The sequence below is a fragment of the Antrostomus carolinensis genome, unplaced genomic scaffold (assembly GCF_000700745.2).
Source record: "Antrostomus carolinensis isolate BGI_N321 unplaced genomic scaffold, ASM70074v2 scaffold12780, whole genome shotgun sequence".
Lineage (NCBI taxonomy): Eukaryota > Metazoa > Chordata > Aves > Caprimulgiformes > Caprimulgidae > Antrostomus > Antrostomus carolinensis.
In genome coordinates this window covers 21132-39726 of record NW_010289177.1, presented here as the reverse complement: position 1 = coordinate 39726, position 18595 = coordinate 21132, and the positions used below count along the sequence as shown (strand labels likewise).

The window sequence follows — 18595 nt, the reverse complement described above, 5'->3', positions numbered from 1 at the left end:
GATTAGTTGACCCTCTTCTTTGGTAGGAAGGAACAACTGTGCACACTGTCTGCCCAGATGAGATCACCCTGCCTCTTAGCTTCTAACACCACTCTCTGCAGTCCCTAATCTTGTGCAAAACCACACATGCCTTTGGTCAGTTGTTCCGTCCGTTAGGCAGCAATCTGATTCAGTGATAAGAGGCAAGCTAGACAGCAAACAAAACTCTGCTAGTTCGCCTTTCCTCGGAGAGCCTCCAGAAAACTGTAGTCCTCTTCTCCCCACCCACCTTTCTCTCACATGGAGTAAGACCTGGAGAACTGCCCTTCCTTGCACCCAGTCTTGGGAAGCACTTGCTCTCCTTCCAAATTCCAATCATTACAGGCAAAGCAGGCTGTGGCTGAGCTTCCTGAGCAGTGGACAGCTTGGTTTATGCACCACATTAGTTGTCAGGTCTCCTTAATATACATTCATAATTATTAATATCTCCTTAATATTACATTCAGTAATTTGGGTCCTTGGCAAAAGACTCCTCCCACTTCATGTCTGGTTGATCCCAGACCCAAAGCTGTCCTAAGCCCTGACCCTGGCTGATGCCCAGTCACATTCCACCCATCACTTTTCATCCTTTTGAGGACACTCCTGTTCTTTGGTTCCTGCTCCAGGGACTGGGAAGTATTCAAATTTCCTACTGCTTCCAGACTATGGGAAGAAAAGACATTCCAGTAGTCTTCAATTCCCCCTCCCCAGAGGAAGTGCCCCTGATGGGGCAGGGAAGAGCTGCTTGATTAAGAAGACACCTCTGAACCTCCACTTTGCCAAGACCAAAGGCATGACAGATTTGCCTGCCTCCTTATTGACACCTCTTCCCCCAGGGACAGGAACTCCCTGCGTTGCACAGAAACGGCACAGCTAGGGTAGAAAAAAATCTGTACTTATAAATAAATTGCACAAGTGTGGGAGGCAATTTGAAAAAAACCAGCCCTTTCTATATCCATTAATACTATTTTCCTTAAGGAACAAAGTCCAAGGTAGGAGTCAAGGGTATTCTGTGTCATTTAAATGTTTGCACTCAACTTTGAAGGTAGCCTTCAGGGAGGTACTGACAAAAAGCCAGCAGTCTCCGTAAATATTAAGCAAAAAAAAGCCAAAAAAAAAGTTTGTTTTACATGGTGACAGTCTCAGAGAGCCAGGTGGGGTGTGGTGTTAGGGAAACATAGTAGCTCTTGCTAAAAAAAAAAAAAATCAGTTAAGCTTTTGCTTGCTCTGGCTCCAAGATTTTCTGGAGCAGGTTGGGCTGTGTTTCCCTTGCTTGCTCCCTTTCATTATTATGCTGCCTTGCTACAGAGACAAGACTAAGCTATAGGTAGTGCTAAATTTCTGTATTGGCTTACAGGTTTGGTTCTAGTACTCTAAAACTCAAAAAAACCCCAAGCATGAGAGGAAAAGAGACAGATCCTCTTGAGTTCAGATTTTCAATGGCTACAGGAGTGCTCAGTTTCTCAACTTCAATAGTGGTCTATGGAAAATCATGTTTTACAGAATTTACATTTTTATTTCTCCTACATAAGGTGGCTATGAGAGCTAAGACTCATCGACATCTGCTTTTACAGTCAGTAGATTGATTTACACCTATTCCACTCCAGCTTCATACTTAGGGGTCGCAAAACTGTATAAAAACCACAGAAACAAAGGGCTTGCCATTTTTGGAAAGTTATACACACCTTCCCTAGGACATAGGAGACTTTTGAGATTTTCAGGAATAGCATTATTTCTTAGTTCTCAAGACAAAGCAGAATGGTTATCAAAGGAGGAGTATGTTTTTAAATTAAACATTTGCAATATGCTGGTTTTTCTGTGTTATTGTCCGTTTTTTGTTATTTCTGCTGTTTCTATATTTTAACTGCTGAATTTCTCAGCATTTCTGAGTAAAAAAAAAAAAAAAAAAAAAAATCTATTTTATACATTCAGTTGACATTCTTTTGTCCTGCCTTTCTATAGTAAAGAATGTGTCCCAAGTGGACTTCTTACAATGTCATATACATTTTCACTGGTTTTGAACTGCAAGATAGAACTAAATCCCCTCCTACTCTCCTCTGCACACCAGAACTTTCATATATTTGATACTTCAGTGAAGAATAAGTGTTCTTTCCTTTTGAAATGCAAACCAGAACAACCAGTTGAGACTCTTGAAATGTAAGTGGCTGAAATGTTCCTAGTCAATGTTATTTGAAAAAAACAAATTTTTTAGACTCTTAGATTGTGCTGTGGTTTGTAGTTTTGGTGGCACAGGAATTCTGTTAGAGGCAGCTGTTAATTTCTATCTCCATGCAAACTGTGGAAGTTACCCCATTTCAAAAAGGGAGAGATCCATACAAATGTCTCAGGGAACTGCAGAAGTTTCAGACTATATTTCTCTGTGCTATATGTTACGACAGCTGAACAAATAGTAGGGGAAATAAACACTACTAGAGCAAAACCGCTTTCATATTTGCTTTCTTAGAGTAACTGCAACTTCAGACTCCACTAGCACAAAAGTTTGTGTAAAACTCAAATATGTGATCAAGATCCTCTTGTGTTAGATGATATACAAACACTGAATGTGAAATAGTTTTTGTCAGCCTGCTGGGCAGGGATCTTTACACAGAAGGGGCCAACTTTTATCAGCAAAGTGGGGTACTTTTTGGGGGACAGGTTAGACATTTTGATGGAAAAGAATATTGAAGCATCTTGTGAAGGAGGACAGCAAATTAATTTTGCTGCTATTTAAGCCTAGTACCTGTTGTGTGTGAGAGCATGGATTAAATCAATTTCCAGAAGTCTGGGAAAACCTCAAAGACATTATTTCATCATGGAGGTACCCAGAGATATACATAATTCAAACATGAAACTGTTCACAAAGGCACATCTATACCAGAAATTTGCTTTCATAATTGAACTAGAGTATTGGCCTGAAGCTTGTATTGCTGCCATAGTTGGTGATACAGGGGTTAATTCAAATTTAAATATATGAAGTCACAACAACATCACATCAGTAAAGCTAATTCTACTTTAAATTGCTAATGTAGACTTAAATAATATTATAAACTTAAGAAAATCTTTGTTTCTTCTTATCTCTGAAATTAATTTCATTATTCTAGATTAGTTAATTTACATGCCTAAATTATTATGTGTTATGTAGATTCACTGACTAAGTTACGGTAGGATTTACCATGCAGTGAAAAATCAGTTCTATTCCTAATTGAGGCAGTTTTACAGAAGTCTCGGATTTAGATGGATTTAGATGCTACAGTGCTGCAGGGTGAATTACAATTCCATGTTCAAGGAGAGGGTGTAATGCTTTAACCAAAGACACAAATCTTGATATTCTGCTTGGTCCCACATGATGATGTAAGATAAATATTGCTAAGCTACGTTTGGATACGATGTGCATACACTGATCATCTAGGACGTGGGGAAAAAAAAATGTCCTGTGGTGGTTTTGTTGGGTTTTTTATAGACTTTTAAAGCTTCCTTTTTTAAACAGACATATCTCCTTCAGTCCACCATCAGTTGTAGACTGAAACACTCTTTGACATGTTTCTTTAAAACTCCCCCACTGTGCCTATAAATCACACAAATGGTCAGTTGTCTGCTATTATTCATACCTGCGCTTAGCAGCATTTTTGGTGGAGAAAACCAGCTCAACTCTCAACACATGGCATTTCTGTAATAGAAGAACCTGGGAATTTCCACTGCCTTGTCCCCCATACCTGTCCTCAGTAGGAATTTTTATACAGCACAGTGTGAGTTAGAGAGTATCAGTCTATAAAGTCATTATGGAAAGGAACACTGACTATTTTTCAGATGTCACCATTAATTTTGTGCTCTAATCTCAGGTTCAACTATTTAAAAATAGACATGAACATTTAGGCATTGCTAGGCATTTGGAAATAGCTGCAAATACAGGTAAATATCCATACAAAATTCTTCTGGGTAGAGTGGTCCAAAAGGTAAAAGTCTTCCTTTACGTCTTCATGTTCAGAATGCTTTAAGATTTTTGAAGGGTACAGAATATAGTTCATTTATTCTAACTTCACTTGTCACTAGCACAATGAATTAACCCAAATGAAAAACACAGGGGATGATCATAGAAAACAATTCCACTATATACAAACTTTTTGTGAGTCTGAATATGTTTTTAAATACATAGCAGTTTCCCTGTGAATTAATAGAAGAGAAAGAGAAATTCAGAACATTTCAGGACATACTAGTATTAGGTAGCCATAGCCTCTCTGATAAACACAAGGGAAAACAGACACACTCCTCTTAACCTGTTTCACTTTCCAGCTCCATTATAAAAATATCTTATATACAGTTTACAATTCTGGGGTCTCTCTACTATGAAACATGTTCCTTTTGCAAGGTTTTTTTCAAATCGCTACTAACAAAATAATTTCTATTTTGAAAGCCTGGCTCAGCAACAATGATTTAATTTACTTTAGGTAATTTTTATTAATTTGGCACAAAACACTTGACCAAAGAACATGAATTTGAAAAAAGAAATTAGCTCATCTAAGTGTGTTTTCCTATAGAAGAGCTGTAGTCATTTTTCCTACATACTTTAGCAAGGAAAAAAGTTAAATCATTTAAATTTTCTTTCTTCCAAACACTGGCACTTTTTTAACTGATACTCAGTTAAATTTCAGTCTCAAATATTGGCAAAAATGTCTTTAGCTGTAAGATGTCAGAGACAGATTCCTTTCTTTCTTGGTAAAAGTCAAGCCCAGTTAGCAGCTCCACATCCCGAACACGTGCAGAATGAGCCTGAACTCTTTCTTCAACCCATTCAGAAGGTGTCTTATTTTCCTGCCAAAACAAAGAAGAACAACGTTCAAATATATAAAAGGCACTCTGTTGTTTGGTGGCGGTGTTAGGCAATAAACAGTGTTTAAACTGGTTTGACAGAATAAAGGCCTCCAGTTGGTAAAACTTCATTCAGGTTTTCCTAGGTATCTTAACAGCCTTGCATTTAGGGATTTCATTTAAACATAATCAAATGGATGTTCCCTCTCCTCACCTCCAAAGTAACAGAGAAGCAAAATTATGCTGAAACGGTAGCTATAACTTTTAACTACAAAGTACAGTTGAGTCATGTTTTAAACACTCAAGTAAGGATAGTTTTAGTTACGGTATAAATTAGCTGCAGTGCTCAGGCTAGCCAAACAACAGGCACCTGACAACCTGAACAAAGTCCAGACAGCAGCTCAGTCTTGATTGTTGGACAGCAATAATAATTGCTAGATAGATAGGGAAAACAATGGAAATGTAACCACTAATCAATCACAAATGTTGTTCAATTCTTTTACTACAAAGATTTTTTAAAAACAGATGGTAATTTGATATCTGCTTCTGATACAAATGGCACTAAATTTGCGTCACTGCAAGACACAATGAATGTGAAGTGCAACGACATTTGGGGTTTGTGGCTAAACTTTAGAAATAACAAAAATAACTTTATTCTAAAGTATAAAGACTAATTCATTCAAATAATTTATTTTGTATATCTAGTCAACTCTCAACTACAAAAAGATCACTGGGCAGTTGTGGATTATCCACACCACAAATGAGGAGACACCCAAGCTGTTTCTAAGCAGCGCAAACTCTCATCTTTCTGGAGTTATGAGTTCAAAGTTATAAATAAACTAAATAAACACAATTGTATTGCTCTGAGGGCCAGTTCAAGTCTGTGCAGCTATACTTGCATGTGGGAAGACTCTGTAATACACACACTGCATTAAGGAACCTTCTGCATCCCAGAGTTTATGGAATAAGACACTCAGCTAGCTCAACATCTTACACTCAGCTAAGTTATTTTGTTTGTTACAAAACATGAGATTTGCACTGTTAGTGATAAGCAAAGATTTTAATTCAAGTATGAATTTCAGCTGCAGAATGATTCACCTAAATGCCTACTGTCTAATTTCTGATAAAGGTGGAACAAAGGATTGAAGGAATTCTTCTAGCTACACTGAAGGGTGTAACACTCTGGAGTAAGATTATCTTGCAGCCTTCCATGAAGCTATCTTATCTGTTGGCTGTGCTGCTGTTCTCAGTCCTTCTCAGGTGACAGCATTTCCAAGTCTTCTTATCGAACTCTCCTTTCTTCTTCTTCCTTGCTTCCTATCAGCTCGTTTGTTTCCAGCTACCTCTCCTGGAGCTTCCTGCTCTCCTAGTCATTGCTTTAGCTGTCAGTTCAAGGGTAATGAATTAATTAAACACTTAGACTTCTCCAGATGACTGGATTCCACTGGGAATCAGTTCACAAAGCTCATTGGCACACAGGAGCATAGGACTATACTTACAGCACAGCTTTCCGTGTTGTCAGGTCGATGAGGAATGATAAAAGACACAGCATCCAAGGAGCCTGAACAGTTCAGTGGCGTATAGGACCTGTTCTTGCAACTAGTCAGAACCACGAAGTAATGAGTTGGGACAGGGATTTCTGTATTGTTTACATGCCTACAAAGCAAACATTAATTAAAGGATTTATCTAGATATCAAGTATTAAAACCACTGATGTCATTAGTAATGTATAGAACTTATCTCAGCATAAACCTTTCACTACTATATGACTTTTGTTTATTTTATAATTGAAATAAATATCTGATGGGATAGACAGCCTCACTTTGTTTCATTAACAGCCAAACACGTATGGATTAGTCCTTTTGCTACAAGCAATCCCACAGAAACCAAAAGGATTGCTTATGTGGTCAACACTCTATTCTGCCAAAGCCAGAGATCTCTACAGAGATCTCTACATCTGGAACAGGCAGGATAGAACATTATATTTGTCCTTCATTAAATTAAGACTTTCAAACACATGGAACTGAATTGGAGAAAATTGATGAGAAAATTAGCTTCTGGTTCCTTGCCAGTAAGAAATGCCAGCATGATGACTTGTGGCTACATGCTACAGAAACCAGTTTAGGATACCTGATTGAAAATGTTTTTGACCTCCTTTTCTGGCTATTCCATAAACATGGTCACTTTTGTGTACAAACCTGTGAGGAGCTGAATGCTCCCCAGATTTGCTGTACATCTTCAGTATTCAACAAAACACCATCACTGAAATCGTTATACTGCTTCTTATGAGTGACTAACCATGCTGAATAAAACATGCTTATTTCAAACTGTAGACAACATTATGTGGTTGACAGAGTATTACAGCATTCTGCTTGGAAGGAAGTTCTAGTCTCTCCTCCCTTCCACCCTCCTACTTCGTGGCAAAGCTGATTTTCCCATTCTCAAACCATTTTTGACAGATGTGGTATTAAGTCTAGCCTTGAATAAAACATCTTCAGTGACAGATTCAGCTGTGCAGATTTCCCAGCACTTTTCTACTGCATAAATGTTCTTACTGTCACAAGGCATTTTCCCTATATTTGGAACAACCAAAGTTGTTTGTTCTTATTCTATTTTTTCCTCCTTCTGTCCTTATTCAGTAACATAAATAATCGATCTTTATCTTTTATATTTCTCTTTTATGGAATTTTTAAAAGGAAAGTCTTCTCTTATTCCTGTTTCTATACACAGAGGAATTTTTAAATGTATTTTGTCATGCTACCAGAGCTCACTAAAATGTACCTAGAACTTGTCAGACTTTCAAGTGACTTGTGTAAGCCAGAGCCATGCAAAGGTACCACTCAGGAACGTTACATGTTACATTCTCAGTTACATGATTCAGTGAAGGCAAACACAGAAATCTGGTCTTTGATAAAACACATCAGTTTGAGACAACAGGGACAAACAACAAATAGGTAAGTGAGACACCATGAAAGTGAGAAAATGATGCTTAAACACAGCTTCTGCATATTTAAATGTCATATAGTCTCCCAGTATTTCTGTTGCAGAGGCCCAAAAACCCAGGCATAAGCTTGGGAAGTAAGTTACTGATCTGTATCTGTGCATGTGTACATAGACATACATGTAACTGCAAAGCTCTTTTCTCTTTACTGGAACTTCAATGTCTACAATACTGTATCTCCTTGCAAGAGTATTTGCTGTTGTATGAGTAACAGTGGATGTAGTATTATAAAAGGAATACTCCATTCTCCGGGATACTTGTTTCCTGATAGTTTTTAATAGAAGTTTGTTTGTGTGGAAATATAATGGCAAATAATTTGGAATTTAGCTTCTGGGTTTTCCATGTACTTACTGCTTAATTTCATCAAGAGTATCAAAATGGCCGTCATAATTGTAATCAAACACTGGTCCACTGATAATGTTTACTCCATTCCTTTCTCTAGCATACTCCTGAAGAAGCACATTATGGAAATAGTCCCATATGTCTGTCATTAAAATAAAACATGAGCATATTTAACATAAATTTTAAGTTATTTCACCACTAAATAAAAATAACATATTTCCGTTTTCACTGTGGATGAATAATAAAAGGTTCCAAACTAAACTGCCTGTAAATCAACTCTTTGTTTCACAAAATTTGGATTTCATCAGAAGGGACATACCTCCCTCACCATTGAAAGAGGCACGGTAAATGTTGTTGTAGCTCTGCAAGGACCATTGCACTACTGGAGATAATGCCTTCGATCTGAAGCTGAAGCTTCAGTTCTAGAGCTGAGAGGTCATTCATTTCTGGCCTATCTGCTAGCACTTGCAACTGTGCCAATTAGTAGGAACTGAGATAATGGCTTTGTGAGAGGAATGCAGAACTCATGTCAAATATCACTAGGCAATTTGGCTTATTTCACAGATGTTATTTAAGAAAATACAATTTATAGGATATAAGTTATTGAGACTATTTGAATATTTACAGCTATCATGGCAAAAAAGAACAGATAGGTTGAGAAGTTGAGGGCATCTCCTATTGTTTTACTTCTTGCTTATGGTCCAGAGTAACTTCTTGTAAGTTTAAATCTCTTGCAGAGCTTTCCTTGGAAAAGTGGATTTTTCATAATGTCTTTGATTTACTTGGAAGATTAATGCCACTTAGGTTTTCTGGATCTCTGTTTTTTATATTACATCAGTGAATGAATAAATTAAGGTCTGAATGCATTAGAAAGATAGTTACATCACTGCTTTTCCTCCAGCTTTGTCCTAATGCAATTCATCTTTCTATTCTTTGTCTAAGAAAATTAGCCTAGGCCTAAGAGTAAAACAGGATGATATGCAGCTGTAGAAAACTTCTTATCAGCAATTATGAACAAATCTAAGTCAGGCTGGATGGAAGAAGATAATGTAGCTTATTGCTCTTGTATAACAGAAACATCTGTCTGAAGTAAATATTTCAACATTAATATTGTCTGGTTTGAGTTTCTGCTTGATGAAACAGGCACTGCTTCAGGACATTGTTTACAAACTTTGTCCTGTCTTGAGACCTTGCAAAAGGAAAGTAAAAGTGCCACTTTCCTTCACCTTGAGCATTTCCGCAAGAGGATATTTTCATGAGAGTTAGCATTTCATGTTAGGACGGCACACAGGAGATTAAGAGAAAATTCAGAAGTCAACAGGTACATCTAAGCAGAGGTCACAGAGGACAATAGACAGAAAATAATTTCACTTACATAAGTGTATTGTCAGATTTCACATATCTACTTTTAAAAAGTTTTAAATATATTTGCACAAGGTCTGGCTATACTGCAAGCCATGCATTAATGTTTTTAAGTCCTTGTCATAGCTTTATCAAATCCAGAACCAGAATTACAGAAAGTTAATAAAAATTAATCAAAACTTTACAACCTACCTCTGAAAGCCCTATACATGGGAACAATATTGCTGGTGAGTAAAGCATCATACTGTTCAAGATCAGATGAATTGAAGTCTACATAAAAGAACAAAGTACAAATTAATGAAATACTATACAACAACAAATTTGATTGATATGTCATTATAAATTTCAGGTACATGTAATTCAATTACATTTTACATTTGAGCATGAGTGTATGATCCTACAGCAAACATATCTCCAGATTTATTTGTACAATCTGTCCAATAAAGTAATTAGCAAATCTGACAATAGGACATGAATTTTCATAAAGCATAAGGGGCAGCCCTTCACTCCCTCTTTCCAATCCGTTTTCATCACATTCAAGTTGTTCCATTTTTAAAGAAAAAGTTAATGCTCTAAAATGAAAATATTTAGGTGTAAGTCCTGCTTTTGGTCAGTCTACAAACACTGGAAACCTTTTTCAGCCCAACATGCATCCGAAGAAGTTTGTTTTGGTGTTTGGGTATATGTTTAAACATAAACCCACATCCAGCTGATTAAGACTTTCTAAGCTCTAACTATAAAAAGAACTATGCTCACTGGGAGGATAGAGGAAACTGCGGGTGAAGGTCAGCCCTTCTGGGTAGTTGGAACAATTTTGGCTCCGAGCAACAGGGATTCTAACATCAGCCCGCAGACAGTCTGAAACAGTGGGAGGAAGAGGAGATGTGTTTTCCTGTGAAAAGGGAAAAAAAAAAAAGTATTACACCCACGGCTGTGGCTAACTCAATGCTTTGTATGGTTTTAACTTTCTAGAACAGACTTCATTGAATCTTCTCCTATTTCCATAGTGAATCAGGTCAATGCAAGTAATGGACACTGATGTTTTCTGCCTGGTGTTTTTCCTCTACTTCTTTTTTTAGGTAATTCAGGGAAATCCTTATGCAGCATGTAAAATTGTAGTAGCAAAATTAGGTTATACCTTAGGCAAAAACAGGTGACAAGTTTGACTCATTCGTCACTTTTACATATTTCTGGAAACATAAACTTGATGTCACACCCTCCTGGAAAGCAGCTTGTATATAAAGATGACACTATCACCTCATCTTAGCATCTGAGGATGCTATCTCCATAATAAGAGTCTGTGGTGCTGAAGAGCTACAGCTAAATAAATTCATAGTAAATTCAGAACATTTTACTCACCAGATTCACTAACTTCAACTGAGGCATGTTAACATGCACACTAAGATCTGGCCAAAAGTAATTCTGATTAATATAATGGTTTCTATAACCTTTACTTTTTTTTTCTGTAACCTCTTCTATAACCTTAATTGCAATCTTATTATAGCATTAACTAAAACATCAAAATATGCTTTTCTGTGTTTAACTGCATTTTCTTTTTCATATTTGTTTACATGTAATTTATTTTCATTTTGGTAAGAATGGAACATATTTATTTGCTTTATACCTTTATAAACAGTAGTTAAACATCTAAATTGATTTTTCAGTACATTGTTTATTTGATCATAAGCAGAAATAAAGAACTGGAATGTTCTTCTTGTGCTTCTTTGTACTCCTTGATTCAATATCTTTACCTAATTTCATGAGAATTCCTGTAGATGCCCATGGTCAGGTTGTATATTAATGGAAAATACATATACCACATGGAATGAAAGACAAAAGACTGCCTCTGCCACTGGAGCAGATAAACTGTCAGGTCAAGCAAATCTAAATCCCAATACAAAACTGTTATGCAATTAATTCGAGCAACTTGTCCTTTCTAGTGTCCAAATCAATAAGGCAGGGTTAGTGGATCAGGGTCACTGAAGAAATCAATATTTTAAACTTAATAATTGAGCTGTGATATTCAATGTCTTCAATTTCTGTACAGTCTCTGAAGTGAAACCTGAATCAAAGTATCAAAGGTCTGAGTAAACATGCAAGGACTGTCCTGAAGAGAACTTCATTCTTCTCACTAGGTCACACCATCTTCTCATTAGGTCACACCTAATGTTACCCGAATACAGCAGGGAATCTACTTTTGACCTGCATCATGAATCTGGGTTATTAATAGTATTCACATTTTCTCCACCTTGAAGTGATGAGGACACAACTCAACTCTCTTCTTGAAGCTAAATTTATGAGCTATGAACTCTAATCCAAGTGCCAAGGCAAGAGGACAGTGTTTTTAGAGCTGTCTGTCAATCACATATGGAATACATTATATAACCTGTATTTTCACAAACACTCCCATACATTTAGGAGATGAAGGCTTCTCATGGCTATTTCCGTTGGACATCACAGGAAAAAATTCTCCAACTGAAGAAACACAAATTCATAATGAACCTATGAACTCTCATAATAATCAAGAATATTTCAGCTTGGTTTTATTCAAGGATATACTAGTCAGCAAGCAAACAACATCAAATCCATTGAGAGATGAGAACGACTATGTCTGTGTCACCTTTTAGGACAATGAGTTAATTAAGTACAATTAACCTTTTAGTAACAATGAGTTACTGCAACCTCAGGTTGCAAACTGTATTGCTAATACTCTGTGAACTAATACACTCACTCTGCTACAACCTCTCAATTTACTTTACTCAAAATACAGGAATAAACTATTTTTAAACAGATTGTCTATGAATAAGAATAGAATGAGCCTCAGAGAAGCTGTTGAAAATGCTTCTTTATTAAGAAGTGAGACCTTGACAGTGATAACCACCACCTCAAAATTTCAAAATCAGAAAAAAAACAGTCATTACCAATTCAACAGCTCTAGCCCTTTATCTCCTTGTCTTCAGGTCAAAGAGCCATGATGTCTTCTGAAGAAAACAGTTACAACTCAAAAATGGCTTTGCCTCACATCATTCACTGCCTGTTCCGATGCAGGTTATTGTCTTTTGACTAGCTAACAATTAATGTCAAGAGACATGAGTTATTCGCATTACATAACTGACTTTAAGCATCTGCTGTGGTCTGTCATGTCAGCTTCAGCCACCTCCAAGAATCTTTTTTCAGTAGTCAAGAAGAAAAAATACTAAACCAAGAAAACAAAATTCCGATATTCTCAGTGCACTGAGCTTTAGTTCCAAAAATCCCAGTGATTGATACAAGTCTCATTGCTTTTTTCATCCATCATAAATTAGATTATTATACATTTCAATAGAAGTTTATAGTAAATTTCAGTGATTCTACATAACAAAGCTATTTAAATTCCATTTTCTGCAAGAAAATCTGCCACCCTTCCTGGCAGATGTGTATAAAACCCCAAGAAAATGAATGTCCTTCAATCTTAAATTTTCCTTTAACTGAGAATACTAAGTAACCAACACTCTATATGACATAATTTATTTAAGATCTGTAACTATACATTATTCAGAATATCCCTGATTCTGATATCACATGCAGGTGCATTAATACTGTGTGGGCTTGATCAGCCAACCCAGTTTCAAAACTTCCAAATCACCCAAAACCAGCAAAACTCCAGCCTGCAACATCTATTTTACTGTTTAAGCCCTTCTTTATAGCTACCTAATGTCAACAAATGCCCCACCTTACAAATTGTGAAAATTTCTGCACAGGATTTATCCACAACATAAATAACCTAGGATGAAATACAAATTCTGTAGAAATAGCAATTTCCTGTCATTCCCAAGTACTGTAGCCAAAGCTTACAGTCAAAGGCATTATCTCTATCCCCCTGTCCTTCCACTGCTGTTATAATCTATGAAGTTTTTTCTCTTGATTAGTACATGTTGTATAAAAAATCATGATGTCAGCTTACCATGTAAGGTAAGCCACTGAGTGAGCTCTTGCAGTTAAAGCCTTTCACTGCTGTGTCTCTGAGAGTATTACAGAGGAAATTTATTATTTCCTATTCTTTCTGTAGAAAACAGACATCATTGTATTAAGAGTCTGCTGTGAACTATAACCCCCAACACTTCAGTCTCAGTCATTCACCACTTCCTACAATGTTGCATAAACCACTAGAAGAAACTCCCACAAATAGATATTTCTGTTGATTTAGATGCCGTATTGGGCAAGAACTTTGCTTACACACTTCTTTTCCAACTGAGAATCTGGTTTTCGACAAAGGAAAATGTCTGAAAAGTTATTCTCTTTTCTTGAGCTTTTTGCTGTTGGTGCTGAAATAAAAAGACCCCAGCTCTGGTGGTACTTTTTAATATTTTCAAAGCAAAATCAGAAAAAAACCAGCCCACAATTAACTGCTTTATGAAAGTAGTGCACTTTCATAGTAAGCTGTAAGAGCAGATCTTCAAATATGATGAAGTAAAAATAATCTTTGGTGAAATGGACATTTGTTTCACTAGACTTTAAGTCTTCTTAGAGTTGGATTTGTGATCCTTCACTCAGATTGTGAAAAATTCATAGAAAGTATGGAGTAAAACTTTCTGAAATACTAACATTCTAGTTGCATATATTTGATTAAAATTATTTCCCCATATTAGTAATGATAAAATAAGAAATCCTGTAGACATCAGTAACAGTTCTCTTCAGACAGAAAAATTGGTGTAAAAGTTATTTCCTCGGAGCAACTTAGAAAAAGAGTCAAATTATAGGAGGAATTAAGCCCATGAATGTCCACTAGTTTACTGACCCTGAAAACTCAGACAATTTATTCCAGAGCCACAAACCCTCGAACTCTCAGAGGTTAATTCAGCTGTAATTCCATTTCTCATGACATCATGTAATAGAGAACAAATAAACAGAACGTACATATGCATTAATATAAACTGACTTGCTGAGTTGGACAAAGGTTTGTTAATAGGAAAAAGATAATGAAATTCATAGGAAAGCTTAAAAGCTTCTGATTTTGAAAATCACAACCTGCTTTTCCTCAGGCAATGACAGGGAAGTTGTAGCCCTGTCTTGACAGCTTATCCCTTTTACCAAACAGGCTTAAAGGAATCAGCTTACCAACAGCTCGATTCTTCTCTATCTTTTGTGTCCCTAACAGGTGTCCATTCCCACTTTTTTAAACAATATTTTAAGATAGCTGAAACTTAAAAGATAACAAAGACACTTTTTTCTTTATCACACATGAGGGCCTGAGTCATGTGATATCCACCAGTCCTTAACCAGAATTCCTGACGAATGAAACACCTTTTCTATCCATTATATTACATATTTAAGAATAGTATGGATGTTTGATAACTTACAGGCTTATTCACAGTGTATGCAGTCCACAATGGCATCCAGATATCATAGCTGTATCCACTCACATATTGATGATGCGAAAGGAGGCAGTAGACATTTTTCTTCTGAAGAACTCTGGGTCTCCCATATGGCAAATGATACGAGTTTGCCTCATTTACTAGAATTTAAGCAATAATTATTGATTCATTCTTCTATAAGTTTTTGGATGGCACAAAGGTTTAAAAAAGCAGAGAAAAATGTAAATTAAAACATTAATAAAAATAAATAAAACCAACAGTAAACATGAGCATGTGTTTCTTTAAGGTCTTAGCTTCTGAGTAGGATAAAAAAATGTAGAAAATAGTTTTCATATTGTTTAATGTATAAAAGTCAATGTGATATATCAGACTTGCAAATTCTTGTTTCTTTGCTGTTTCATACCAATATAAATCTTTTGAACTTGTCTTGCCAGTGGAGTGAAATTTACATCCTGTTTGGCTAGGAAGCATTACAATGCTTCCTCAAATTTCCAGAAACCCCATAAAAAAACACAGAGAAATATCTATGGGAATTTTTGATCAGAGAAAGGTAAAATTATTGTTACAAGGTGAGGAACAAGAGTTGTGGCATATAGCCCAACAGTGCCCAGGCTTTCTTCAAAGACCACTGAAACCTGTATGTTTTTTTCCAAGATTTTAATGGCATTCAGATCCAGTTCCTATGCATAAATGTTGTTATAACAGCAACAATTAGCATTTTTTAAAGAAATGCAATGAAAAAAAAAAAAAAAGTTATGCTCCTGACTTGGTTTTCCTACTTCATTTTAATTGTAATTAACATAGCAAAAATTCCCACTGAAACCAATAATACAAAATCTAAACCAAGAATAGATTTAAAAATATTGCTGTCCTTTTGTTTTCTTGCTACTTACTTTCTTCTGTGGTGAGATTTAACCTCTGGTTTAGTGCTGAAACATTTGATATCTGTAAAATATAAGAGAATCATTCAGAATGAATCCATAGTTTAGAAAAACCAAAGAAAAGCAAACACACCTGACAAAGGTTATGAAAAGATCCCAGAATCCCCTACTTACATGCGGGCATCTGCATCCCAATTCATCTGTGGGAATCAGGTGGGAAACTGGACATGAAGAAGGAGGTGAGTCTTCTTCTGCATGTGAAGGATTGTAAAAAGGTTTTTTTAAGAGATGATTCAAGCTGCCATGTGTTCCATTGTTTGGTGCTGGCGTAATATGCAGCAAATCTGTTGAAATATTTGAAATTTGTAAACGTATTTTAAAGCTATATTAAGACTAAAATAGTATTTTTAAAAGTCATAATCCTTGCAATTCTATGCATTTCCTATGCATTCATTCTAAATTATCCAGTTATCTAAACTACTATGGTAACTCCTATCATCAACTTGCAATTCCTCAATACGAAGCTTCATTGCTATATTCCACTGCATCAAGACTTGCATTTGAGTGCTGTTTTATACAGTTTTATACATTGCCACAACATTCATAAGATTGGATGATTTAATGCGGAGTACAAATATGATTGCATATGCATCACATTGTGAAGCATACTAGCCTATTGCATTTTTGTGTGATGCCTTAATCCATATTTTCTAAGGCACATACTTCCTAATTGCTCACTGCTGGGACTCCAATGGTCTATATTGAGTTATGAGCAAGAGCAGTAACTCTGCAAGATTTCTTATACCAGAATTATTCCACAGACACTATTTCAACAGCAAGTCCACGTGGCAGGAGAGCTTCTCTCTGATTCTTTAATGGACTCCTTCTGCAACAAGAAACAACCTTCAAAGCAGAACAATTTCTGGCAGTTAATTTTTAGCACTGTACAGAAGGCAAAAGAGCATGGATTCAGTGTTTTGTGTGAAAAAAACTAGCTTCTGAATGAAGTCACTGAATTTTTAGTTACTCTTCTTTCAGCTTTTACAACACTGGTATTTGAAAACACTGTTGGTTTATCATCTAAAGTACTGGATTTTTTCTACCCACCACACATAAGGTTGTAAACCTCGATGTTTTCAAAAGCATCCACTTCTGTTTTCTCTTTAAAGCTTGGGCCATATGCTAAGAATATAGCCTAGATGGTAATAAAACAGAAGTTGTTATCTAAAGGAATCCAAATTCAAAAACAGTTCAGTTGCATTTTATAGGAACAGAGACATTGGAACAAAATATAGTCTTTTAACAGTCATAAAAGTTAAAATACAGGATTGTTCTGGTAAAGAAGGCAAATTTTGCCCATTGCATATAATTTGAAGAAAAATGCAGAACAGAAATTCATTTCTCAGGATACTTTAAACTATATAAAGAATCTGGGGGGGCAGTTGTTCTTTAATATTTCCATGCATACGTAGGAAAATTATTGTTTGCTATGTTTCAAATTCACACTTTCATGTTTTCATTGTAACAGTGCCATTTCAACAAATGCAGAGTTATGACACTCACAGATCTCATCTCAAGGCTAATACTGAGACAGAAATGTAAGCACTTGAGGGCTGGGCTTTGTTTGTTTGAATACATGTTGCATGCTCATGTCTTTGGGTCACTTAAGAGCCTATAGCCATGGCTAAAGCAAGGAGCAGGGAACTTGGGAGACCCATGCCAAGCCCAGCAGAGATCTGGGTGGCACAGCAGAAAAAGCACACTGCAAAAACTATCATATATTCTATATTTTGGTGGTTCACCTAGCACATTGTGATTTTCTACATAAGAAGGTGCAAGACTTGAACAGAAATCATCTTACCTCCATACTTTTAAATTCATTGTTATAGCCATGGTTACCTCTATCACAATATGTGTAACTTCTGTCCCTAAGGAAATATCATCATATAGTGTAAATAAAAATGGCACAAATAGAACCAGTTGGTAACAGTCATCCTGAATCACTGGACTCTGGATCATGTCTTAAAAATTGACTGGCATAACATTGCAGTATTTTTTGCTCATCCACTGTTCACTTCAATGAACATCTGTTTCTCCTGTAACAGAGATTGCTATGGACAGAAATAAATTATCCTAGGTAGTTACTGAGTCGACAGTGAATCAAGGTTTTCAAAACAAATTGAAAAAATGGCTATTTTTGAACTGAGGCCTTCACCTACAAGTTTCAGAACAAGTGTAATCTGCTTAGGAAGAATTCTTCAGTTACATTCTGTGATATCTGTATCTTAATAGAAAACTTATAACAGGAGAACACTACTGTTAGCCTCCGTGGAATGATATAAATAAGACTGCAAAAGATTCTGCCTTATTTACAAGACAGTGCATTTTCATCATGGGTTCTAAAGGGTGAAGGAGAGGTGCGGATGTGTGTGTGGGTTATAGAATTAATAATATGTCAGAATAGTCTGACTTATAATGACTAACACTTGTTTTAATTTACCCGTTGCTGAGATACATGGAAAGATAAAGAGGTAGTCATCCCATACTGATTCAATGCACAGTTGTCAAGCACATGTATCCTGTTTTCAGAGGCCAAGAACATTTGAACATAGTTAAATAAAAGGTGAGTATGAGATTTTTTCAGTGAGTGTTTCTTTTTGTATGTCCAGGACAATTATGTGCTTGCAGGAAAACAAACAATCAAGTCATATACTCATCAGGCATTTTCTACTATTTGAATGGTCTTGAAAATCCAAGTCAGCCCATGCTTCTCCTACTGTAACACTGTATCTCAGTAACTACGGTATTGCTACTACGACCACAGGCTTTGT

The 18595-nt window shown here is 36.2% G+C and overlaps 1 protein-coding gene across 1 annotated transcript in view; it reads right to left on the bottom strand.

Moving 5' to 3' along the window:
- Window positions 1–4483: 4483 nt before the first annotated feature.
- The window catches only part of ENPP3 (ectonucleotide pyrophosphatase/phosphodiesterase 3), a gene marked incomplete at its 5' end in the record, with an annotated part of 34176 nt that continues 20064 nt past the window's right edge, over window positions 4484–18595 (bottom strand). Inside the window, 10 exons of the mRNA XM_029085305.1 lie at window positions 4484–4827; window positions 6324–6480; window positions 8177–8309; window positions 9722–9799; window positions 10286–10421; window positions 14869–15023; window positions 15777–15828; window positions 15939–16108; window positions 16872–16959; window positions 17626–17692. Coding sequence (XP_028941138.1) covers window positions 4657–4827; window positions 6324–6480; window positions 8177–8309; window positions 9722–9799; window positions 10286–10421; window positions 14869–15023; window positions 15777–15828; window positions 15939–16108; window positions 16872–16959; window positions 17626–17692 — 1207 coding nt within the window. The remainder of the gene's footprint in view (window positions 4828–6323; window positions 6481–8176; window positions 8310–9721; window positions 9800–10285; window positions 10422–14868; window positions 15024–15776; window positions 15829–15938; window positions 16109–16871; window positions 16960–17625; window positions 17693–18595) is intronic.